Source organism: Henckelia pumila, chromosome 2, assembly GCF_033568475.1.
Source record: "Henckelia pumila isolate YLH828 chromosome 2, ASM3356847v2, whole genome shotgun sequence".
Classification (NCBI taxonomy): Eukaryota; Viridiplantae; Streptophyta; class Magnoliopsida; order Lamiales; family Gesneriaceae; genus Henckelia; species Henckelia pumila.
In genome coordinates this window covers 152,991,191-153,017,710 of record NC_133121.1, presented here as the reverse complement: position 1 = coordinate 153,017,710, position 26,520 = coordinate 152,991,191, and the positions used below count along the sequence as shown (strand labels likewise).

General features: G+C 34.9%; 1 protein-coding gene across 1 annotated transcript; it reads right to left on the bottom strand.

The window, feature by feature from the left end:
• Positions 1-6,465: 6,465 nt before the first annotated feature.
• LOC140877110 (phosphoinositide phosphatase SAC2-like) lies at positions 6,466-16,518 on the bottom strand. Its single transcript, XM_073280633.1, has 16 exons — positions 16,127-16,518; positions 13,861-14,065; positions 13,577-13,742; positions 12,748-12,970; positions 12,281-12,357; positions 11,807-11,994; positions 11,630-11,727; positions 11,379-11,512; positions 11,195-11,290; positions 10,327-10,705; positions 9,308-9,429; positions 8,991-9,104; positions 8,148-8,339; positions 7,760-7,936; positions 7,282-7,375; positions 6,466-6,917 (listed from the first exon to the last, which is right to left on the bottom strand). The coding sequence occupies exons 1-16, from the start codon at positions 16,196-16,198 to the stop codon at positions 6,816-6,818; spliced, it is 2,439 nt and encodes an 812-aa protein (XP_073136734.1). The 5' UTR covers positions 16,199-16,518; the 3' UTR covers positions 6,466-6,815.
• Between the last annotated feature and the right edge of the window lie 10,002 nt (positions 16,519-26,520).

Here is a 26,520-nt window from a genome sequence, read left to right as displayed (position 1 = left end):
AACGGTACCAATCACAAAGTTATGATCAAGAATAAATTGAAGGAGGGTGTCATGCCAAGCTCTAGGAGCTTGTTTGAGACCATATAAGGTTTTATCTAGTTGAAAAACAAAATGAGGATAAGTTGGATTGATAAAACCTGATGGTTGTTCAACATATACTTCTTCTTGAAGAAGACCATTCAGGAATGCTGACTTGACTTTCATTTGATAAACTTTGAAGTCCTTCAAGGCAGCATAGACAAGAAATATTCTTAAGGCTTCTAGTTTTGCAACTTGTGCGAATGATTCATCAAAGTCGATGCCTTTTTCCTGCCTATAACCTTGGGAAAAAATTCGAGCTTCGTTCCTAACCACCATTCCATTTTCATCCAGTTTCTTTCTAAAAACCCATCTAGTACCTATGACATTTTGCTTTGCAGGTCTAGGAACTAAATGTCATACTTTACTACGTTCAAACTGGTTGAGCTCTTCTTGCATTGCATCAATCCAACTTGCATCAGCTAGAGCTTCATCAACCTTATTAGGTTCTATTTGAGAAATGAAAGCTGCATGCAAAAATTCATTAAAATTTTGTCTTCTTGTTCTAATAGGAGCAGTAGGGTCACCTATAACCAACTCAGGTGGATGATATCTATTCCACCGAATATTTGGTTCAATGGGATTATTTACAACAGGTTCCACAGTTTAAACTACTTCTTCTTCTTCAACAGTAACTGGTTCAACAATATGTTTTTGTGGTATTTCTTCGACTGTTTCAACTTCAACTGTTGGAATAATAATATCTTTATATAATTGATTTGAGCAGTCTTCATCTTCACACACATCTATCATAGTGTTTTTCAGTCTGTGACTTAAGATTGTTCATGTTTATATTTTCTGGTGTTGTACATACAGAAGACTCATCAAATACATGTGTAAGCGACCCAACCCAGAATCACTGATTAACCAAAGCTTAAAGCATGCAAATCAACTTAAAAACGATATTTGAAAATTTAGCAAAACGTAATTAAAACAATTAAAACCTACTGGCGGTATACAACCGGTCCAAACGAATACTATAACAACCAATAATGTTATACAACCCCATCGAAGGTAAATCTAAAATCCTAATTACAACGAAAACCTGGTACAGTACAAATCCACCCTGCTGTAGCTCAACGACCGCTACTACCGGGTCCGTCCAACCTGAGTCATGCCCCGTGTAATGGGGTGTCTAGAACAAAAACCGAGGACGTGAGCATAAAAATCTCAATACGAAATCATGAGTATACAAGTTCTATGTGCATATGCAAGTGAAAGGTACTGGGAACCTATAATGAACACTTCTCAGTCAATGGCGCCATGATATGTAGCATGCCGGGCTGTCGCATTAGGAGGTGGTTCTCATACCATAAAACCGTGGACATATCCAGATAGATGGGACAACTCGGTAGGGGAGGTTAGGATTTTCAATAGTCTTACACCCATGGAGGAAACCCCGTCCAAGAAAAGTTTTACCTTGATATCTTGAGGGCTGGACTCAAACGGTTGGGGATTTTTTTCTTGGGATAGCTAGGATCCATTGCTCAAATAGGGGAGGAAGAGGTACCGGCATCCTCAATGTCACTGAGCAGTATGGACTCCGGAACAGAGGTGGCTTTTCGTTACTGCTGGAGGATGGGCATATAATCCACTGAGTCCTCGACATCATGGGGAAGGTCGGGAGCCCTGACTCAACACCTCGAGCCCAGGGTATTTGAAAGTAACAAGGGACCTTTTCGTCTCAGCAGCCAGAGCGGTAGGGGTCTTTTTCCCAGTAGTCTCTGTCTTGATCCTAGTCTATAAAGCAAACCGTTCTCTTGCAGCTTTCTTCTCGTCCTAGATCTTCTCGGTGGCCTTTCTCATCTCCTCGGCCCATTGCTGGGCAAATGCTTGTTTTGTCATTTTTGAGTGACCTAAAAAAATTCAAGGAAAATGGTCAAGTATGACCAACTAGGAATGAGAAAAGTAAGGTAAAAATCTTGAGAGAAACTTATCAGGTTGAGAGCCCAAGATGTCGTACTCATAAATTACCCAATCCCGCAGGTCCTCCACTCGGAAACTCAGCCCATAAGCTACTAGGTTCTCCTCGGATATCATAGTAGAAGAGGAAAATTATTGGCTCTCCACAAGCTCTTGGCTCCGGACATAGGGCTCCCGAGTCCTGAACTCTCCAGCAAGTTCAGGTTGGGGGTAGATTGGGAAAAAATCCAATCAAGCACCCTAGAGGGGAAGGGGTTTGAATGAAAAAAGTATTTTTCCTTCCACCCTTTCAAGGAGGATGGATTTCTTCCAAGAACTGGCTGTTAAACTGGGAAGTTAAAGAGAATGCCCCGTAGTTGAAACGACAAGCAAAGTAATATTGGAGGATAAAGGGATTGATGAGAAAATTGTTCGTTTTTAATAGGATGTAATTGGAAATCATTATTCGGGAGGAGTTGAGTTTGAATTGGTTTACCGAGATCCCGATGAAACGAGATACCTCAGTATAAAAAGAAGGGATTGGGAACCGAAGAACACTGTGGACTTGATCTCGCAAAAAAGTATAGTGGCCCTCGAGGGGATGGTCGGTTGGTCTGAGGGACCTAGCTAAAGGAAGACAGAGTAGCTGGAAGGGATGGACGCAGCCCCGATAGGAAGGGTGCAGTCCATGGTGGAGAACCATGGGACACTGGGACTCAGTCCCCTCAAGAAGGCTAGAATGAGAAGTTTGGGATTTTTTTTTCTTGGGATGAAGGGTCAGTTTTCCCTTTCCCTTCTCCTGGGTACTAGATGACTCGGCAATCGGGTTGGATAATTTAGGCTTATGGTTAGTCTTAGGAGTTGGTTCCCGAATACGGAAGGGGGCAAGGGCAGTAGGATTCGTAGATGAAGAAATAGACATTAGAATAGGATTGGGGCAAGGGGTATTATCGGAGCTCCGTCCCATAGACTCGTACTCCGATGAGCCATGAGAATTCACCCCGGGATTAGAAAAAGTGGAGTGTGACATATGTAAAGAAATAAAAAGACACAAGGAAATTAAATAGAAGAGCATGAAAATGAGCAAGGTTACAGAGAGTCTCATCGAAAGTACACGGCACGGAGAAGCGGAGAAGCTGGGAGGAGAAAAGTGTGGAATGAATGTGGAGGATCAGCATTTATAAAATAATTCAAAGCAATCTGAACAGTTGCTCTCGAGTTGAATGAACGGGTAGGATGTGCCTTGGAAGTTGTACCGGGTCACTCAAGAAGGTAAAATGACGATGCGAGAACATGAAGCAACGTCTGATAGACACATGTCGTCTCAACTTCTAGGGCTTACCTCATTCTATCGTCAGCCCTAGACCACTTAAAAATTCAGAACTCGATTTCTCACCCAGGTCCAAGTCTGATTACTCGGGATAGCAAGTGTGAACCTAACCCGGCTATTTGAGAAAGGAGTGGTGATATCCCGAAAAATTTCCTGACCATCCTTGGACCCTAGCCGGGAAGGAAGAGCCCAGGACACCCGAGTGGAAGATTGGCCTGGCTGGAAAGGGTGTCTGGCCAAACAGGGAGGCCTTGGCATTTCAGACACTTACAACACATTGGAGTCTTCCCTGGCCAGGCAAAACAGGGGAACCAAGTCAATCTATCATGGATCACATCCACCAATAATCAAGAGACACATTCTCTCCCATGTCTATGAGTCGTCGCCAGACCTGGACGTGGCCAACATCCCTACATCGTGGTCATTACCTGAAAATCTCGAAAATGGTCACCGATCTAAATACCCTCTAAATAACCCCAGTAAAGGTAAAATCAGGGAGTTCATTTTAAATTCTCTAAACACTTTATATACTTATTCTTGTAAGTATTTTCTTTTTCTTGTGTGAATAATTCACTTACTTGAGCATTGGAGTGGCCACGGCAAAAATCTTTCCAGCGCCCCACTAACTTTCTTGTTCGAGTGTGTACAAATACCACCTGGTCAGGGCTTATTGTACCAGTTCTGGAATTCAGCCAGGAAAGACACATATTCTACCCGAGAGATTTCTTACCCTAGCATACCCAATTTTTCCAGGTGACATCACTCATTATATTGACTCTTTTTCACTAACATTCATTTTAACATTGACTTCCGTGATTTATGAGTTTCAATGTCCACTCATTATCTTTATTCTTTTTAATATTAAACAAGTATCTTTCAGTTTTATTTATAATATTTAATTATTATTTAAAATAAATAATATTATTGATGGGTATAAGGTATTTTGATTATTCTATTATAATTCTAATTAAATGGAAATAGATCGTGATCCTAATAAAGGTAAAATATATAAAAGAAAAAGGCAAATCAATTTGTAAAATTGATCCTCTAATAGGATTAGATATTAATAGTTAAACCTAAGGAGAAAGATATATTTGCAGTTTAGATCCATTTTACTTTGCCTACAAATATCATGAACTCTTCTTGGTAAGTGACGTTTGGATTATAAAAAGCTCTCTGCTTTTTTTTTCTTTGAGGAGGTTGTTGGAGAATAAATCTAAGATTTTTTGTGTTTAACAAATAAAGGTAAAATAGATCACTGATAAGAGAAACTCAACTAGACAGACAGACAGACAACTTAATGAGGTTACAATTGGTTCTATCCTGAGCTCATTGTATATTTTTATACAACTAATCTAAAGATTTCCAAATAAACGAGAGAAGAATATTTTTGATGACGATGACTGAACTTAATACCTTGATTGAACCACGACTGGATGATTATCTCAAGTCAGTCAAGAGTACTCAACTGAAGACTAGGCAATTGATAAGTATCGAAGAATAATCAAAAAAATCAGTTGCAACCAATACGACATTCCCTAGTTTTTTCAAAAATCAGTTGCAGTCAATACGACATTCCCAAGTTTTTCAAAGTCAGGTTAAATTTGAATTGCTATCATTTTGGGAAAGAGACAAAACCATAACAGACTCTGCAACAGCGTCGGTGCGTGGGTTGTATTATTCCTCAAAAATTGTCTCTAAGACTTACAGCTCAAGCAACGAGAAATTAATATGAAGAACGGATAAATTTGTATGTAATTTTGACTGTTGCAAATCGTGCTTATAAATAGGGATAGAGATCAGTTGAGGGAAGCGCTCGAACACTTTGCACTCAAAAAGCTATTACTGTGATCAAAATTTCAGTCGAATTTTCAAAGTTTCATAGTCTACACAATTCAAAATCACACGTATTCAAGTTAGATATCTAATCATTGAGGATCATATTTGTGCTAGAACATTTAATTGTTTCACACACTTTTGTAATATCAATCGAAGATTGTATTGAATCTAGGAGTTTTAGCTTAAGACAGTGTTAAGTCATTGCTGAATTTGGGTTGTACAAGGTGTTGTATTTCTCAAAATCTTCTGGTATAAACCTTTCAAGTGGAAGAAGTGGTGATGTAGAAGTTTCAGTCTCCGAAAATCTAGAAACAACTTTTGTGTTATTACTTTTCAGTCAAACCTTATTACCTCGTGTTCTGACTTGAGCGTTTGAGGGTTTTTCTTACGTTTCTAATGTTCGTGAAGCAGGTGACAGCCACGAAGAGATCAAACATTGGATCTCGACTCTGTTAGTTGATTCATTGGAGCAGAAGATTGTTGGAGTTCTGGACTCCTGATTTAGTGGACCACCCGAATTCTGCTAATTCAGGCAATCCTTTGTCACCCACGTCAGCTATAAAAATAAATGATAGTATTAATTTTAAATATTTTTCTAACTTACAATCCGATTTATGAATTTTTTATTTAAAATAAATTTATTTTAAATTAAAATAAATTAAAATAAGAAAGGAAAGCTGAAAATTAGTGGGGAGCCCCATGTGAATGTCGACCAGCCACTCCAACAATTTCCCATGGTGCATGCAAGCTCGCGTCTATATGTTTGAGTCTGATGCATGCACACGTGAGTAAGTGTTTTTCAACACAATAAAAATTTTTAAAAAAAAAACAAAAAAAAACTTTGAATGGCGTTCAAATAAGTACATGGAATAGTAGCTTGTGTGCTATATCATACTTCCACATTGGTTGTAATTAATATGAGTGTTATAACTTGCTAGGGGTGTGTCAAAGTTGATGAAATAGCTAAACTCTTATCCAAAGGTCAGGAAATCAATTTTTCCTACCAACATCTTCTTGAACTAGCCTATCACACAGAGCTTGTCAAATATTATTTACCTGGCTAATGTAATTTACAAACTATTGTGTTAATCCGAGGATTTACCCAGTGCGCACCGAAAAATAGCAGCTGCAGGTTCTCACGTCATAAAAAAAATATATGGGTGTTATAACACCTCAACATTAACATCACTGAGGAGGCTCATATATTTATATCACATGATTATTTTTCCACCATAATAATAATAATAATAATAATAATATAATAATAATAATTAGAGAAAACGATGAACAAGATAGCAGGGGAACAAAATGTAATGGACAGAGAAAAATTATTTCAGCAATATAATATAATAGATGTAAAATCCTAAAAAAATAACTCCTTACTAATATTTACAAGACAGAAAAATTTATAGGAATTTAGAAGGACCGAATATAAGGATCTAAAAGGGTCTAATTGTACTCTGCTTTGGGGTTAAATGATACTCTCAACGCAAATTAATGCCTGCAAATTTACAATTTGTAGTTATTTTCGGTGAAATCTTCCATCTTCTGTACCAAAATTCTTGACCTGTCCATTTCTCTAGTATCATTTTTTGCCATATTTATTTCCAGTAACTGATGCACATCCTTCGGATGGATTCAATTCCAGATTAAAAAATGTTGAATTTCAAGGAAAAAGTAGATCTCCATGCATAACCCAATGTACGAATCTTTGAGAGAATCCAGTCAATGTACCAGAGCCCACATCTTCTGCAGCGGGTTCCTTACCCTGCATGATGAGACACTCAATCAACAAAATGAAAACTCCAGAAACACTCGATCAACAAGATGAAAACTTAATAAAGTCCTTTAATGTTGTACATTATAGCTTGTATCCCCATAGTCTCTTTCATTTTTTTAGCTACAGTCAACATTTGGTTCAGTATTGTCGACATGTATGCGGACTGGATATCCATCAAATCACTCGCTCGTTTGGACAGAGCATGCAACACCAAGTCAAGCTAAAGATTTGTATTGTGGGTCTTAACAAGAATATGCGGGAGACGGACGGATTATTTGTATCATGTATGGTGAGATAGATGTGAGACGTTAATCATCCAGCCAAACAATAAATTAGATGCAAGTGAACTAACCTCCAAGAGGGACCCAGACCCATTGGCGGAGCTGCTCTCCGGTTTAACTTCACCCGAAGACAAACCAGTAGACAACGAGCCAATTAGTGTAGATCTGAAAATGTCAAGACATTGAATTGTCTGTCAAACTGATATAACTCCAGAAAATACATAGTTGAACAAATGAAGGGAAAGTAGTATCAAAGATATTAGTATCAATTACGTAAGTAGAATTAGTAATGATAATAATTCAAGTTAGTAATTAATTAATGGTCAGAATTTAAGGCCTGGAATCATAGTTAGCAGCTTCGTGGCTGGGATTAAACATAAACAAAAAGATTGTATTTTGCTTTCGCTGGACCACATTCCAGCAACGAAATGTACTAGAAATTTTCCCCAAAAATCTCTTCCTTCACTAAACTCCACCCTCCCTCATATTCTCTTAAATTGAATAGAACATGAGAGCAAAATGGAGAGTTCTTATCTAAACAATTATTACCTTTCATATGTTTCCTCTTCACATGAATTTCCAGATGAAGAAAGCCAATCAATGTCAAAAAAATTTGAGCAATTGAATGAATCTCCACGTTTATATAAGTACATGTCCTCAGTTTCGAGATACAGATCTGGTTGCATATCTGGAAAAAGCTGTCTGCGGGACATTGAGGGGGTATACCTGCATGACACAGTCTTCATTAGAAAGAGTGAACAACATAAACAGTACAGCCAAACAGCAACTGCTAACGTCATGTCAAAAAGATAAACTAATTATTTTTTACAAAGTGAACAGCTAAACTATAATTTCCTATTTAGTTGTCCAAAAATCTGATCATCCATTCATACTCCAAAAATTACCAGATATAAGATATATCATTAAGAAAACTCGCCTGGAAAAAGATACTTCACTTCCGCAAGTTGAGATTTCTGGAGTTGACTCAGAAAGACCAATGTCACAGCTTTGAGTCTTTCCAGATAGTGGTTTGTTAGAATTATCCACATTTTCAGCATTTGCATCATCAATAGGTGAGTTGGTATCGCACAGAATGTTTCCATCGGAGAGTGACCTTTTGATAATTGACCTATACACTCAAATAAACGAGAATCAAGGAATTTTCAAGGACCCTACTTGTTCGACCGCAAATAAGCCTTGAAGATGTATAGCCTCTTCACAAATACTTCAACCAGGGGATGCCCAACAATTTTGTCCAAATGAATTCTATTTCCAGAAATAATTATCAGTTGAAATACAAATAAAGAGTTAAAGCATTTATCAGATGCTTATGTCAATATATTTCCTGTCAGGTTCTTCCAGTTGGGCAACAAGGATATTGCTGCCAAAGAAGGGAATGAGTGATATGTAAGATTCTAATTTCACATCAAGGAAATCGGAGAAAATGCAAATGAAGATACCCACAATACTAAGAAAATGAAACTTCATGAAGTAGGATTTTGAGTATGAGTTAGATTACAATATTCTAAAACAGTACAAATAAAATTACAATGCCTACCCTATTTTTAACTGCCATCTTGTATTAATTGGGTGTTTTAGATGAAGATTGAAAAGGCAAAAATCTACAAATATCTTTTCGCTTTGGCTTAAGTGAAGTACTTTAGAGATGAATACTGTTAGGAAATGGAACTAAACAAGACATAGGAACGTCTGATTATCGAACATTAGACTAACAATAAGCTCTCTTCAAGTACACAAACACTTAAATTTTAAAAATCACCTGGCATTTTCTTCAGTGAAATCAGAACCACGCCTTCCAACATCGTAATGCTGATCAGAATCAAGTTCCCACAGAGCTGCTTTACCCTGTTGTGGCTGAAAATATCCCAAAAACCTGCACATGGTAAGAAGCAGAAGTAAGCACTACACATTAAGCTGGAAATGTGGTAATCTTGATAGTTGTGATACTATAAAATATAAATGGACTACACCCAAAATGTGCCTGAGAACTTATTTGACGAGATAGATAAATTAGAAAATGAACCAAGTTAACTCTAATATCTTTCATTAAAAATTTGGGAGAACCAATTGGCTTACACATTAATAGCATCTTGTTTCTCCGCATCCATGTAAGTATTACTGTAATAGCGTTGAAGAGTTCTCAAAAACTCCTGGGATTGAGTTGCCGCTTTCCATTGACCTCTTCTTTCCGAAAATATCTGTTTAACATAGCAAATGTGGAGTGCTTATCCTGTGTCATGATTCTGAGGCAATAACATTTAATGCACTGGTATAGATAAGAAAACCATAGGCTTCAATTGAATAATCAAGCAGAAGATAAATGAAGGGAAGGACTACACAGATCTACATCTTATCACAGATTACAGCTTTTCCTCAGAGGCATGGTTGACACACTCATGCAATGAATAGAGTTAATTCAAAGCATCATAACTGCGACAATGCTTGATAATTGTTGATATCATCGAACTGATAAAATGACCTATCTCCCAGGTAGTGCAAATAGACTAAATATCACGTTGTCAGCACTCAATAATCTAAAACTTGAAATACCCAATTTTGATGAGACAATGCCTTTATGCAAACAGAAGAATCCACTTTTGGCTCTTCAGCAGGAAGATAATGATCAAACATAACCAAGCTACTGGTTCCTATATTTGATCAAGGCGAGCAGACTAAGTTTTAACTATTGTTAAATAACAAAAAGTAAAATAATTTTGAAGTAGCATACAGAAGTTTCTTAGTTTAAAATATGTAATCATCTAGTCAGATGAAAAAGATCCCCATTGCTCTCGTAAAGGTGAAAAATATGGATCTCACATTAATCAACTCCATTGTGGCTCATCCTGACAGTCACGAGTAGTCGTAAATATTCTAAGCGAAGGTTAAATGTTGACATATGTCATTTGCGTCACCTTACATTCATTAAGCAGAAATTTCATCCATAAACGACTCATATATTTTCAGCCTTTGAAAATATATTATTTTAAATTTCCCCAGCTTTGGGAACACATATATATAAAGTGGTTAAGTGAAATTTTCCACCGACTCGTTCTAGTGCAATCATAACCACATAACTTCTGAGCCACATCATTTACCTTATTGTGTGCTGCAGATCCACCATATTGTAGAGCAAGGGTGTCACCCATAGCCTCATAAATCTTCATTAAATCATTTGCCAAGGGGGAGTCTAGGTTGATGATGGGAACATCAGTGTACCCAAAAGCATGCAGCTGACGACCAAGAGCAACCAGCCCATACACATACTGAGCAACATTTGTGCGATCCAGACAGTCAATGCAATTTGTCCTTAAAACTCCTTTTTGAAATGCAGGAGGTTTGACGAAATGACTTCCATCCACGGAACCATTTTCCATAATTTCGTCCTCTTCATCCAAGCTGTTGGAATCCTTTATCAAATCGCATAGATCCTCATTGGCGCAATTAACATTACAGTTATTACTGCATTGAAGTTCACTGAAAAAGTTTCCACAGATGGTCAGATATGGAGAAACACACAGAAATATTTCGCTCCCAGGAGCTCAATAATCTGTGACTGCACCAATATCCCCAGACATGAAATACATCATCTTTGGGAGGATAATTGCATATTCTATTGAGAATGACAAAAAAACATATGTGGGGGTTATCAGATGAGCCAAAGGAGCACAAATCCAGTAACGCCAAGATAAGCAACACATCTGAAATTATAAGAGTTTGTGCCTCTATTACAAGTCATTGTGAGTAACTTTGACAAACTGTCCAATGGCACATCGATTTTCTGAAGAACTAGAACTTGTAGCAGGCGATTGCACCACCAAAGTAACATAATTCAAGCCTAAATCAACCTCACGTCTCGCACTGACAATTTCCCAAGAAATACTAAGTGGAATAAGAACGAAAAAATGTGTTTCTAGTATTGGAATTACTCAAGTCAAACTCGATCCACTAATAAACTTCTCTTACCATGAAGATGGGTATACCCGACAGCAGAAGAATCCGGTCAACTCCAATGCATTAACAGCTACTTGGACTAAATATGCCAACACACTCGTTCCTTTGCTGAAAAAATAGACAAAAAAACAATTGAGTCAATCACTTGTAACTCACAAAATGCATTGGAGCCAAAAGAAATCAAGCGCAACCATACCTTCTCGAGTATTTATTCAAATCCCAGTGAAGGAACTTTAAGCGATTTTCAGGTGTAAGATCTTTATTAATAACCTCAATAGCATAAGCAAACTCTGCACGGAGAATAGATTCTCTAGGCTTCTTCTCACGAGTCTGAAAATCAAGAATTAAAGGAAATGGAAAATCAGACATGAACCAAAAATAAAGTCAGGGAACTGAATGCTTAGAAAGCATAGAGATGTTTGGAACACCAGTCCACACCAAAATTACCTTAATTAGATTTAATACAATGATAGGATTCCCATATCTCTTGACAAGATTCTCAAAGTGAAGTTTAGTGGCTTCAAACATGGGGTCCTTTCTTGATACTGGAAGAAGATGTGGAATCACCATTAGAATGACAAAAAGAAACGATTTGAAACAGCCTTTAAGTTTTATGAGCCATACGTATAATATCTGGTTTGATATTTAACCGTGATGTCTCTTGTGACCAAAAAAGGGGTATTGATCCCCGGTTCTGTACAATAGAAGACATCTGTAGGGGACTTCCTTGAAGAGCCTCCTCGAGCACAATTTGTTCGGTCTCAACGTCATTTGCCACGCGTCCCTTCTCATTAACCCCCCGTTTCAAATATCTGAAATACAAAAGAGAGAGGGACATGGTCAAAGTATATAATAAGAAAGAAAGAAAAGATTAGGTGTCTCAGTTGTCATAATCTTTGGTCATCCATCACACAAAAGTGCCTAGCAAGCCCCTGTAGCAATACACTAGCTACAATATATTAAGCTTAAGTCAATAATTCGCTGAAAATGATTTGTTGCTTCTACATGAAATGACAGTTGTCGCTCTACATGTATTGAACTAATTCATTAATTAGCAGCAAAATCATAAAAAGACACGAATCATAAATAATTAAAAACCTGGTTCCAGCATAATGACGGGATCTTCTAGAAATGAGAATAAGGCTGAAATAACGCCCAGATATTGACAGTTCAACCTGTTAAAAAGAATAAACAATACATAGGTCCACATGATTCTGCAAGAAAAGGAATATAAACATAGGAGCGATCAACATATTTGCTACACCACGTAGTACCAAAGAACTACAACAAAACCAAGTATAACCGCCACACATCCTCGAAAGCTTACTCTTAAAATTTCCACCTTAGATAAAAGAAAATCGCAGAGAAATGCAAAGAGGAGTATATTCTGAAAAACTTGACGAGGGATAATCCATCATGACCATCAAGACCCAGAATAGTAAGCAAAAATGTGACGCGGACCAGCGAATAATACTATAGAAATACAATCTTACAAAGACTTGAGTAGTAGTTGGTGAATTAACTCGCAACAGCCACACTCTTGAAAAACTTGAAAATGTAATTACCTGCTTAAAGAATCCATAAAGTAATGCAATTGTCCAAATTGAATTCTTGAGCTGACTCCGAATTCCGCGAGTCAAGAACGCGTTCCAGACAAACATTGTCTCATATAGAGCTTGTCCTGTTTCATGATTGCTCATATTATTTTGAAGACTAAGCATAAGATGGTAGGAGTAGCTAAAAAAGAAGTCCTTTGTAAGATCCACGGCCCGGAGAAGCTTCTTGTATCTATTAATCAACACAGAAGAGAAGGCAGGGGCAAAAGCAAATAAATAAATAGTTCATTATATTTCCAAAAATGAAACTTAAATTCATTGAAGATGAACATAAGTACATAACAAAAAAGTAATATATGCCCTGCTTAACCTCTGTAATACCTTTTTTGTGTACCATGATAATACCTTGTTTTGTACAACATGGCAAATTAACATCACAACACATCATCATGTGCCCCTGCACAGTTACTGGGAGGAAAAAAACTTGCAATGGTGCAAAGAAAATTGTATCAAAGGCTAACAAAATATTTATTTCAGGTATTCCAGCTGTTTGAACTCAAATAACAAGCAAATATTCTAGTATGTACATAAAATTAATTAATTTCATATGATTGGCATTACGCAGAGCCGGTGGTGGTGCCTAGCAAAACAATCAGAGACCACCACCAGTGTATAAGTGGTCTAAAACTGCTACACAGTAGACTAACAAGACAAAATTAGAGAAAAGCCTACATTAAGACAGTAATCTACACACCCCAAATGAGCATGATTAATTTACAGTTCAGTACTCTCCTAATATCACCACCACTTTACATTTACATGCAAAATCAGCAAACACCTGTTCTCATTCCTAGAATAAGGCATATTTGATTGAACAGTAGCATTGGGGATAGGAATCATCTCGCTCTTGGCAATGGCATATACTGCATGACCACATATGGTGCCAATCTTCCTTCTTTTAGTGATAAGCAGCATGTAATATGGTCCCAGAAATTTTATGAAACCTAAAACCACAGGAAAGCTGTTAGTAAGTATCTGGGACAGAGGTGGAGAAGGCAAGTTGCTTCTTGAGCTCAAACACACACAGATTTCAGGCCACGGAATACTGAGAATATAACATACCGACAATCCCATAACAGGTGGTGACAAATTTAAGTCCACCAGTAGACATGTTTCCTTCATGTATCCTTCTCAGGAGGTCATAGCAATCAAATTCTGAATATGTTGTTGAATCTTCGATAATGATCAGCTCAGTCTGTTCTAATCTGTTAATCTTTAAGACTTTCCAACAGGTTCTGCTTTTGTCCCGCCCAATCATATAAAAGTTCTAAATTTGAATCGAACATAAATAGTATCAGCATATATTAGAATGGAAATCTAACAAGTGACAACTTCTGACCACTAACTTCCCATGTAAAGAGAAACAAGAGGAGATGTTGAAAGACAGAACTAATTCAACACGTGTAAGTTTGAAATGGGACAAACAAAGCCATATGAAGCTACTGTACATGACGAATGACAACAAAAGAACTGTGGATGTCGAACATAGAAAAGCAATCCCACTCTAGTTGCAAGTACCGAATAAATAAAATAAAAAGGGTCGTTAGGTTCATAACAGCCATCTCATCGGCACAAAAATGTCGAGTTAAAACTCCCAAATTTAGAAATATTCAGCAATATAATTCCAAATTTAAAAGAAAAATCACAATGCAAACATATAAATATAAAACTATTGGAATCAGCATTGCTCTTTCTTTGATACGAAAGTAGAAACCGTCATAATAATTAACTAGGCCTCGTATGAAAATAAATGCCAGGCATACAACCCTAAGACTTCACCTTCCTTTCAAATATTCAAATGACTGCTTTCCTTTTGTTTTCCTCGCCAAATAAACACAAGATACAACCGCCCAGAAATATTCCCAAGAAATATCTTTTTTTAATATCAATTTCGCATAACCTCGTAGAGTCCCAATGTATAGCATTGATGGTTCACAAAATTTAGATTACAATGATTTGGTACAAGCTTCCCTATCTTGTAATTGTTCTTTCCTCTCTCCCTTTGTTTTCTCATCCATGGTCTAGGCAACAGATTTCATACCTAAAAGGTCAAATTACTAGCTACCATCCACGCGAGAAACACAAGAGATGCATTTTCTTTCTGATACACCTTTCACTATTTTGTTTGAGAAGTCAATTTTATTAATTTGGTGCCAAAAGTGGTCATAGATGCAAACGAGAAATAACATTTTCCATCCTTACCAGCTTAAAGTAAATTAAATCAAAATAAAATAAAAATATATAGAGGAATCAGACATAGGATTCCTCATGAAGTTCTAGAAAAGTATAGCATGTATGCAGCTATCGCATCATGGAAAATTAAGACCTAACATTTAAGACTTAAACATAATGTTGGACACGTGTCCGGTATAATAAAAACTCGAAGTTTTTCAAGGTAATAGGGTTAAATCAGACAATTTTTAACAAGGTTATATTCACTTTCTTCAATAAGAATGGATTATACACATAATTAATCCTTCAATCCAAACACAAACAAAGATAATAACTTCGTGTGCATAATTAATTACATGTTAAAAGTACTGTTTTAATGCCGTATCCGCTAATTGTTGGGCAACGCTTATTTCCACTCATGCATTAATCATGCACATGCATGCACGTCCTCACGTACCAAATTTTCAGTTTTATAGGGTTTTGATCATGGTTTGAGAATCTTTCACTACTGCATCAATACTAGCAATTGCACAACTCTCTAGTTGTATCCTTCCTCCAGCTATTGACATGATGTCACGCTAGTAATTCTATATTTTCGCCTATAAACTATCCGACTTTAATAAAACTCATATCAAAAAATGGCTGGATGTAAAGTTCAGAGTGCTGAGCAATTGAGATTGCTCGAGGCCACCACCATCCCAGATGGCTATACACTGTGTAACCATTCCATTTCCAATAAGCTTTTTTAGAGAAATTTGGGTGAAGATCCAACCGTATTCCACAAAATTTAGTGAGAAAAATGCGAAACAAACAAGATAGGGAAACCTCTGGATTTTTCTAAATCTCAGAAAATTGCTCGTCTATTCTTACAGAAATTATCAAGATCTCCATGATCAAAATCTAATTTGATGAAGGAAAAAGTTTTTCAAATTTTAGGTTATACATGAAGCTAGCATTTGTTAGGGAATAACAACAGCCAGAAAAGATTCAAGATCCATTTTTTGGTCGAATTTCAGTCTTGAATCACCGACCATTGAGCAACATCCTACATGCTTCCTTACCAGACAAACCACACATCTACAAAGACCCGAGGTAAAGGATTAATCCATGGGAGGCCAAAAAAAGAGATCGAAACAATTCAGTTACAAAATCATACCGAAGATGTCTCGTAAAGCCTGAACTTCTGCAAATAGCCACCACCAAGATGCTGCTCATTCTGTAAAGCCATGCTTCCCGTGCCTAGCCTTGTGTGCCCGGGCTTCAATCAAGTAGTCACCGCATAAAAATAGGCAGAATCAACTCTGCTTTACAAACCCTAGATTCCTCCAACAAAGCATACCACACAAACATACATACATGTATATATATATTTAGACACCACAATGAGTTTACCCTCAAACAATCCGGGAAATAAACAGCAAAGAAAATCCAAAAGAAAAATAAAAAAATTTAAGAACAAAACAACAAAATAATTAGAAAATCAGATTTTCTCCGGTGTAGATCGAGAGGATATAATGGGAGGAGAACCACACTACTACGTTGACAACTCTGCCCAAATAGCGTATAGCATAGTATAAATATATGCATATATATATAGACACTCACGTATATAAATACGTATATATTATGTGTGTGAATATTGATTTTAATTGTGTATTAGTTATATTTTGTTCTTAAGGTTTTGATTTTATTATAATATTGTACAAATTAAATTAAATATTATATAAGATTTTTTTTATAATTATTAATTTTGGAAAATTAAAAATATTCTATTGTAATAAATAAACTAACAATCGTCCACGTGATTTTCATTTGTGCAAAAAATTTAAAATATTTAGAAATTAAAATGATAATCGAGAAAATTACATATAAAGAAAAATATAATGTGATATATATATATATATGTATATATATATAAATGGATGATTAGTGGGTGTTTTGGAAATTTAAAAAAGCTTAAAGAATGGTCAACGTTAATAGTATATATATAATTATTGACTTATTCCATCTCTTTTATTTACTTTTTTCGTCAAAATTTTATTTTGAAAGAGATATATATATATATATTAATATTCTCGTACACGCATTTCGTGTTTGTAAAATTCTCTTTTTTAAAGGAAAAAAAAGAAAAAATAAATTGTAAAATTAATAAATACAAAAAAATATAGTGTTTTCATAAATAAATTATAATTAAAATGCAACAAAAACATCAATTTTACAATTGAGCGATATTTTCGTAAATAAAAAGTCATCAAATGTCATAAAGTTAATATCATTGTGGTAAATAAAAATACATCCAATAACTAAAAAAATAAGTTATATAAAATGACTAATAATTTTTGTTCTATTATAAATTAAGATAGGATATAATCATAATATCATCTACCAATTAATTGAAAATTCGTTAATTAAAAGGTATCTACTGTAATAATATAATAAGATAAAAAAAATATTTGTAAAAATACTATACCGAGAAAAAAAATGTAAATTTTAACATAAAATTGAGAGAAATTATAAAATTTCGTACGAATTTTTTAATAAAAATTTATAACTTGTGAAATTTGAAAAAAAAAAAAAAAAAAAAAGACAGGAGAGAAAATTATATCGGGATATTAGAGAAAAGTTAAGAATAATTTAGTAGTTTTATATCTAATTTAAAATCTAGAAATAAAATGGGAAGAAAATTTGGTATGATTTAACTATATAATAAACTATTGGTATAAATGGTGCAACTATTATACACAAATATAGTAATAGATATACAAATCAATAAAAATTCAATGACACTCTAAAAAAAATCAATGATAAAATATAAGTTGTATTATATACAGATTATATATGTATTAATTATTATTATTAAAAATAAAATATGTGGGGCAATTTTGAGATTTGAGAAAAAAAGAAGGCAGGGTCTTATTTATCGATAAAATGATTTTGACGTGTTTGATAATTTAATAATATATAAATTATATAGAAGTTGTAAAAAAAAATTGTAAATAATTTAATAGAAATTGATAAATGATGAAATTTGAAAGAAAAGATAAAGATAAAATGTGATAAGGTCGTTAGAGAAAAGCGAGTATAATTTAGTCATTTAAAATATAACATAAAAGAGATGTTTGTTAAATTTAGGGGTAAAATGAAAAGAATTTTTGGTGTGATTTGACGTATCAAAATCGATTAGTGGGGTTGAATTATTATAATATAGTATATTATCAATAATATATATAGAATATATGTATGTGTGCCGTGTGCGCGTCAATATGTGTGTATAAAATTGGGTACAATGATTGGAGCTTCTTCATTCGTTGTGTGTATTAAACATAGTATTTACTGCTGGTGCAAACCCAAATTTCAAATTGGAAAAAATGTAAGAACTGTGGAGTTTATTATGAATGAATTATTAGGCTCACCAATAAAACAACTAATAACTGCTTTGCTTTGATATTTTTTTAAAAAAAAATTTGTTTATTTAAAATATCAATTTGTGGAATCGGATCGAGCTCGAGTCACAGATACCAACTTTTACATGATGAAACTTTTTCATATTTTGAAAATATTTTGTAATGATTCAAATTTTATATTTACAGATTTTTTTAATCATATCTCTCATCTCATCTCACGAAAGAGTTTGTTCCAATTTCATTTTCATAGGTCAACGTAAGCTATGTTGCAATTCTTCGGTAATTATCTATACTAATATCATATAATAAGGCATCAATCTCCTAGAGTAATCATCTTCATAATTTAATAAATGAACGAAATACTCCTTTCACTCGATAAAATAATCATAACAAATATATGTTGGTAAATTTTAAAAATAATTAAATTATTTTTTGAAGATAATCGATAATTTAAAGGTTTTATTTCAAAATTAAGAAAATAAATATTTTTTTTGAAGCAAAACTAGATCAGGATCTGATGTTAGTTTCAGGAAAGAAAAAATATTTAAAACAAACATTTAATTACTTTAAAAATATGTGCAGACGAATTATCGTGTGTGTTAATTGCCAGTGTTGTTATATAATTTGGCCAATTACATTAATATACCTGTAAAAATTCTAAAAAAACTCATCGTTTTATTTAAAACCATGTGTAAGAAAGAAAAAAAAACAAAACAACAACAACAGCATGCATATAGCCTCTTATAAAATATAATATAATGAAGTAAATTTGTTGGAGTTTCTTTAAAAAACAGGCCAGGGCGGGCTAAATATGCTTGATATTGTTTTAAAAAAAATTGGTAGTAAAGAGTTACTAGATTATGAAAATTTTCACTATATTTTATCTGAAATGTTGTGTTAATTTATATTAATTTAAAACAATAATATTAAAATATAAAAAGATAATGATAGTAAGAATGATTAATAAACTAATTAAAAAAGTTTCAAAAAAAAACATAACTAATTAATAAGGGTATTGATGACAATTTTGAGTGACATGATTATCTAGTTTAAAATTTTGAAATTATAGATAAAGAAATTTTTTTTAGGGAGTAGCACTCCTGTAAAACGGGTCAATCCGACCCATATTTATAATAATAAGTAATACTTTTGGCATAAAATGTAATATTTTTTAATGAATAACGCATATAAGAGACTCGTCTCAAAAAAATGACCCTTAACACCGTCTCATAGGAATTTTTGTCTTTTTTTAATATATGGTAAATATAGATAAGATGCAAAATTTATTAAAATAGGTTTAATAACATTTTTTATTAAATAAAAATATAATATTTAATAATTTGAGAAAAATTAATATTTTGGTTTATCAAAAAAACATACCAAATTCTAAAAACCTCAACTTTAATAATATAATAATAATAATTTAGATTATTTATTTATTTATATTTTTTGAGCATCTCATATTAACTAACTTTGGTATGTCAATGTGACATTAAAATCTATTTACAGTTTTACCTTTTGTAATATTTGTTATATAACTTTGTTGGTGAGTTTATTAGTAATTTTTGTATCTTTCGATCTTTTCCTAATTTTTCTCAAATTTTTCTCTATTATATCTGAAAGTTTAAATAATTTTAATAAAATTGTATCTAATATATAAATATCATGTCTTAATAAAATAATCCTATATATTTTATACAAAAAAACTATCAAAAAAAATTATATATATGTACGCATCGCGTATCACAAAACACTTGTTTAATTTCAGCGTGCTACGATCGGTGGCTATCATTTCTTTGTCAAAATAATTTGATGTGAATGCATAGCACTTACACAATCATATTCGTTCGGAGCAAATGTGAAACGGTCTCACGGATTTTTATTCGTGAGACGGATCAACTCTATCCATTTTTACAATAAAAAATAATATTTTTGGCATAAAAAGTATTATTTTTTCATGGGTAACCCAAATAGGAGATTCGTCTCACAAAATTAATCCGTAAGACTATCTCATGTGAGTTTTTATGATTAGTTTAAAATCAAATGATTTCTATTCTATATATGTTTCGGTTTCTTTGAAATTAACATATCAATAATTAGTCATATTAGTACTCAAACATAAATTGAATTGATTCTACAAGTACCATGAATCCGTGATAGTAATACCCAACTTTTGGGTTTTTCGAAAATAGAAAAAAAATTCATAAAATAAAAAAATAAATAGAAACTTTTGACAACAATTTAATAAAACTTCATACCAACTTGAATTGTAATAAACATTTGGGCATCTAATCAAATTAAGATAAATTTTACATTAAATTCAACAATTTGAATTCAAATTCAGTATTTATAATGTGGTCCTTCAATTCTTTGGGTGTTATTAAGTTACATTACATTAAATTCCATAAAAAAAAAGATTGTTTTTGCAGAATCATTAATTCAACGGTTCGAATTCAAATTTAGTATTTATGTTATTATGTAGTTCCTCAGTTGTTTGGGTGTAGGCTACTCGATCGTGAAAACAAAGTCTCGTGTATTTTAGAACTATTTAAAAATTAAAAAATAAATAAATAAAACCACCAGTAAACCTCATGCACTCCATCGATCGACAATATTTAAATTTATTGATTTTTCTAAGTCAGTTTCGATTCAATCCATTGAATATTGATTAACGTCTAGCAATTACATCATGTAGTTAGTGTAGAAAACAAGTTGATGATACATTTAGGCAGTATTTGAAATATATAAAAATTAGTGATTTTAAATATTTTTTTAAAGTTTTTGCAACTTTTATAAATAAGTAATTATAGATTTTTTTTCCTTAAAAAATAAAAATTGCAAACATTATCTTAAAAAACTTTCGTCACGATTAACATATAGAATACGTATACAATCATGTTCAAATATAATTAAATACAATATTATTGAAAGAGTATGTCTTTTGTGAGACGATTTCACGGATCTTTATCAGTGAGACAGGTTAATCATACTCATATTAACAATAAATAATAATATTTTTGGCATAAAAAATAATATTTTTTATGGATAATCCAAATAAAAGATTGTCTCACCAAATTAACTCGTGAGACTGTGAGTTTTGCCTATCTGAAATATGTATCTTATTTTGGCTAGAGAATCTTATGACCACTGACGTATTAAAATACTAAAGACATCCACACGATAATAACACTAAACAAACAAAGTATAAGTAAGTCTCATAAAATGTATTTGTCATTTTATTAGGACCGTCGTATGGTCGAAAAATAAGGTGTGTGCTCCTTGGCTAACGTAGTTTGTAGGCTATTACGTTAGTCCGAGGATTTACTCAGTGCACACCAAAGATAGCGGCTGCGGTTCCCACATCACAAAAAAAAGGCGCGTACTCAATTGAATAGAGCTATAATAATGTATTGGCTTCTTGATTTCCTGTGATTAATGTTATATGTAAGTATAATAAATATAGAGTATCTACTCAACTAGTGATAATTACTCATAAAATTCAAGACCAAGGTTATTTCTCTTAACACATCACACTAGCATGTATCATTTCCATACAAATATCACTACATATGTGATGATACCAAAAACTTCATCTCGGGTTTGGTCTGGTAGAGTGATCTTCAATTTCTTCAGCAAAACGGTCGGGTCGGGTAGCACGTGCTCTGCACAGACAAAAGCTAAGTTAGGGGGCACCGAAAGTGTTTTCGGCGTGACCCCTCTGATTCCTAAGTCGGTGTTCAAAAAATAAAGAGCAAAGAACGAGAATAAAATGAGTGAATATGTGAATAGAAGAAGTGAATATGTAAAACCATAAGAAATACCTGGTATTAATTTATAGAGGCAAGAAGGGTAAGTTACCTTGTTGAGCTAAAATTTGTGTTAGATTAGGACTCAATTAGGATGACGGCTAGGGCTCTTGAACCGCTTTATGAACCATATCTAATCCCAGATTTGTGGGGATTTTATTCATGCAAGGACTCTCAAGTGTTTTAAGTCTTTCAAACTCTTATCCTTTGTATTGGGCTCGGGTCGGGCACCTATATCACCCTAGCAGAGCTCGGCCCAATGCGATCAGGGGCTAAGACTTGAATCATGAACATAACATTTTTGTGTTGGTTGGGCTGTTCATCAACTTTGGGTCTTGCCATAAAATATATAATGAACTTTGGATGATCTTTCTTGGACATGGATTATCGTGTTCGGGTCGGACCAGACCCATATATTTTTTGGGGGCATCAATAGTACCTCCTCCTTCTGGTCTAAAAAAAGTATGAATTTTAGACCATGTGGTCTGGTCGGATCCCGGACCCATGTAAGAACTCTTAATTAACCAAGTACCCATAATATTCCCGAATCGAATAGTGACCACTCTGGTCTTACGTGAAAACAATGAAGACCGAGCGAGCGTAAGTAACAATCCTGAACTGTGTAATGACAGGACCATACAATTTCAAAATAGTCAAACAAGATCTTCTTATTTTCGAAGTGTTTGGAATTTGAGATAATTACATCGTGCCGAGCTGGTTGAGCTTTTGAGTTTGACCACGAATCGCGTGGTAAGTGCCGAGCTTGGTCGGGCTTTTGAGTTTGACCACGAATCGCGTGGTAAGTGTCGAGCTTGGTCGGGATTTTGAGTTTGACCACGAATCGCGTGGTAAGTGCCGAGCTAGTCGGGCTTTTGAGTTTGACCACGAATCGCGTGATAAGTGCCGAGCTGGTCGGGCTTTTGAGTATGACCACGAATCGCGTGGTAAGTGCCGAGCTTGGTCGGGCTTTTGAGTTTGACCAAGAATCGCATGGTAAGTGCCGAGCTTGGTCGGGCTTTTTATTTTGACCACAAATTGTATGGTAAAGTGCCAAGCTGGTCGGGCTTTTGAGTGTGACCACGAATCGTGTGTTAAGTGCCGAGCTTGGTCGGGCTTTTGAGTTTGACCACGAATCGCGTGGTAAGTACCGAACTGGTCGGGCTTTTGAGTTTGACCACAAATCGTGTGGTAAGTGTCGAGCTTGGTCTTGCTTTTGAGTGTGACCACAAACTGTTGGAAAACGGTGTTCAGATCAATCAGAATTGATACCCGGTGCAGCGAAAGTTTTAAAATTTTTATGGAACGATTCCATATCATGGGTATCAAAACTTTACGATTAAATTGTGCGTGTAAAAATTAAATAACAATTAAATTTTTACCTTGAATCTCGAAACGAGATTATGGACATCAACAGATAACTCTGCTCTTGTTGTATATCCTAGGAACTGATGGACGAACAATTCTTCAATCAGGTCCACGAACAGAATTTGAATCCCTCTGATAGATTGCACTAGAAAATCTATCAGAAGTTTCTACGAAGAGAATTAACGAATTTGATCCGTTAAACCAGACTGCAAATTCGAAATTCACAGACTGGATTTCAGAGAGAAAACACAGAGAGGGGGCGGCCACTCTAGGTCTCAAAACCCTAGTGTTCGAAAATTATGACCTCTGTTGTGTAATTTCTGTACTGCAATAACTTATTTATAATGTGGGCTGCTAACAGCTTAGGGCCCATTAGTCATAAGTTCAAGCCTAACAAGCAAAGCCTGCATATTCAGAAATTAATATAAAATTCATCGTGACTCAGATTGATAAACCAATTTCACCAATGTGCACAGAAACCATTTCTGCATCTTTTAAAGTCAAGATAAATTTTCTGAATCCGAATTCAGTGATTTCCAAAAATGCCCATCCCTATGTCATTTTAGGAAATCTTACTCTTCTACTCTGATATAAGAAGTCCCACTTCTTTATTCACTAAATTTAACTCTTTAAATTTAATTATCTCAACGGGGATTAAAAAACCATTACTTGTGTGACCCTCAATGGTTCAGGGATACAGCTAGCCGTGGGCTCACAACTCCTTGTGACTCGGAACAACAATTTCCGACTTGCCCATCGAATCATGGTAAGAGCGCCTAGCAACATCGCCCCATGATTCCCTAGGTATCACTGATAGTACCTGCAAGAACCAATAGATTTTGGTTAGCGTACAGTACGGTCCCTTCATCCAAATATCCTGATCGAATCAACAACCATTGGTAAATCGAGAGTCGTTCGAGATTCGATAACTATGCAATGCATCTTGAAGATCAAATAGTGACATCGCATGTGCTACTAAGAAACCATTTCTTAAAACACATCATGTACTCTGGCCAGAGATTCGTCACACTAATATCTCCTCAGATTGCATAGGATATCCACACTCACAAGTATGTGGTGAATCCTTGACAACAAAGCATCGACTCCTATATGTGTCGTAACTGTACCCAATCCCGACACCTGATGACCCCAATAGAGTCGGTAAACGAGTCAAAGTACAGTACTAGCATATAGAGTCTCAATGATGTTTCAAGTAGTAAGGACTAATGGTGTACAACCAAAACCGCGGACTTTATCCACTCGATAAGTGATAACCACTTGGAAAGTCCGGATAGGGTAGTTCGATCATTCATCGTATGAATATCCATTTGCATGCTTTGAACATCTCTATGTTTCATACCAATGAAACGTGGTACTCGGCATCGCAAATGCTAGTTTCAATCTCGAGCGATCCTTATCCTTATTAACGGACGGCTCAATCGACTAGGAACTGTTTAGAATATACAGTGACTATAAGATGTGTTTTATGATAGTCATCCCCATGTGCCACCACATCTTACATACACTATAGTATATTCAAGGTCTTCATCTAAACATCTTATAGTATGTCACAACATAATAATATGATAAAAGATAAAGTAAATGCCATTATAAAAGTGTAAATTATATTAAACAAAAGATTGTTTATACATAGAGTCATAAAAGCCCTTAGCCACAAGTTGGCTCACCGGGCACCCACTCTTTCACAAATCGCGTGGTAAGTGCCAAGCTGGTCGGGATTTTGAGTGTGACCACGAATCGCATGATAAGTGCCAAGCTGGTCGGGCTTTTGAGTGTAACCACGAATCGCGTGGTAAGTGCCGAGCTTGGTCGAGCTTTTGAGTTTGATCACAAATTGCGTGGTAAGTGCCAAGCTGGTCGGGCTTTTGAGTATGACCACGAATCGCGTGGTAAGTGCCGAGCTTGGTCGGGCTTTTGAGTTTGACCACGAATCGCGTGGTAAGTACCGAGCTGGTCGTGCTTTTGAGTGTGACCACGAATCGCGTGGTAAGTGCCGAGCTTGATCGGGCTTTTGAGTTTGACCACGAATCGCATGGTAAGTGCCGAGCTTGGTCGGAGTTTTGAAACATCGAGTCATATGATGGGATTATTGCTAGATTTCATGTCCTCTATGATAGGGCCTTACTGCGAGCTTGCACGCCCGACATCTATAAAATAAACCAAACAAAAATACAAAGCGATATAAGTCCAACAAATTTTATCACAAAAAAACAAACATATAATTTTGATAGTAAGAAATGCCTCAAAATATTATTTAAAAAATGATAATAAATTTCAAAAATAAAAATTTAATAATTTAATTCCAACATAAAGATAATTGAAATACTTATCTCGTTAATGTGTTGTCGATGACATGTCTTTGGATGTATTATAAGATAACATCTTCTATTATTTGACTAATGAACCGACTTGATGTAACAAGCGAAAACTGATCTCCATTGTCCAGAATGTATATCAAGATGCTCTGAACTAATGATAAAAATTTTAATTAATTTCAACGGTTAGATTTTTCGAAATGATTTTTTCCAGAACACCTCTAAAAAATTATGCGAGCAGATTATGTTGCATCTCGGCGGTCCGAGCTATTAGATCAATGGAATCCGGATATCTCCACAATGGTATGATATTGTCCACTTTGGGTATAAACCCTCATGGTTTTGTTTTTTGAAAATCCACCCAAAAGGCCTCATACCAATGGAGATATCATTCCATATATTAATCCATGATCTTTCACTTAAATTTCCAATGTGGGACTTTTGGTTGATCATTCCTAACAATCTTCCCCTCAAACAAAGTCCCACCAGGCCTCCCCTCAATCCGTCCCTCCAATCGAGCCTACTCACCTTCAATGCGTTGCAGCACACGCCTTACATGAATTTCCGGGAGCGTCCCTTGAGAGCTTTTTTTCACGGATCTTATCGGGAGCCTCACCTCCTTCGTTTTTTAATTTCGAG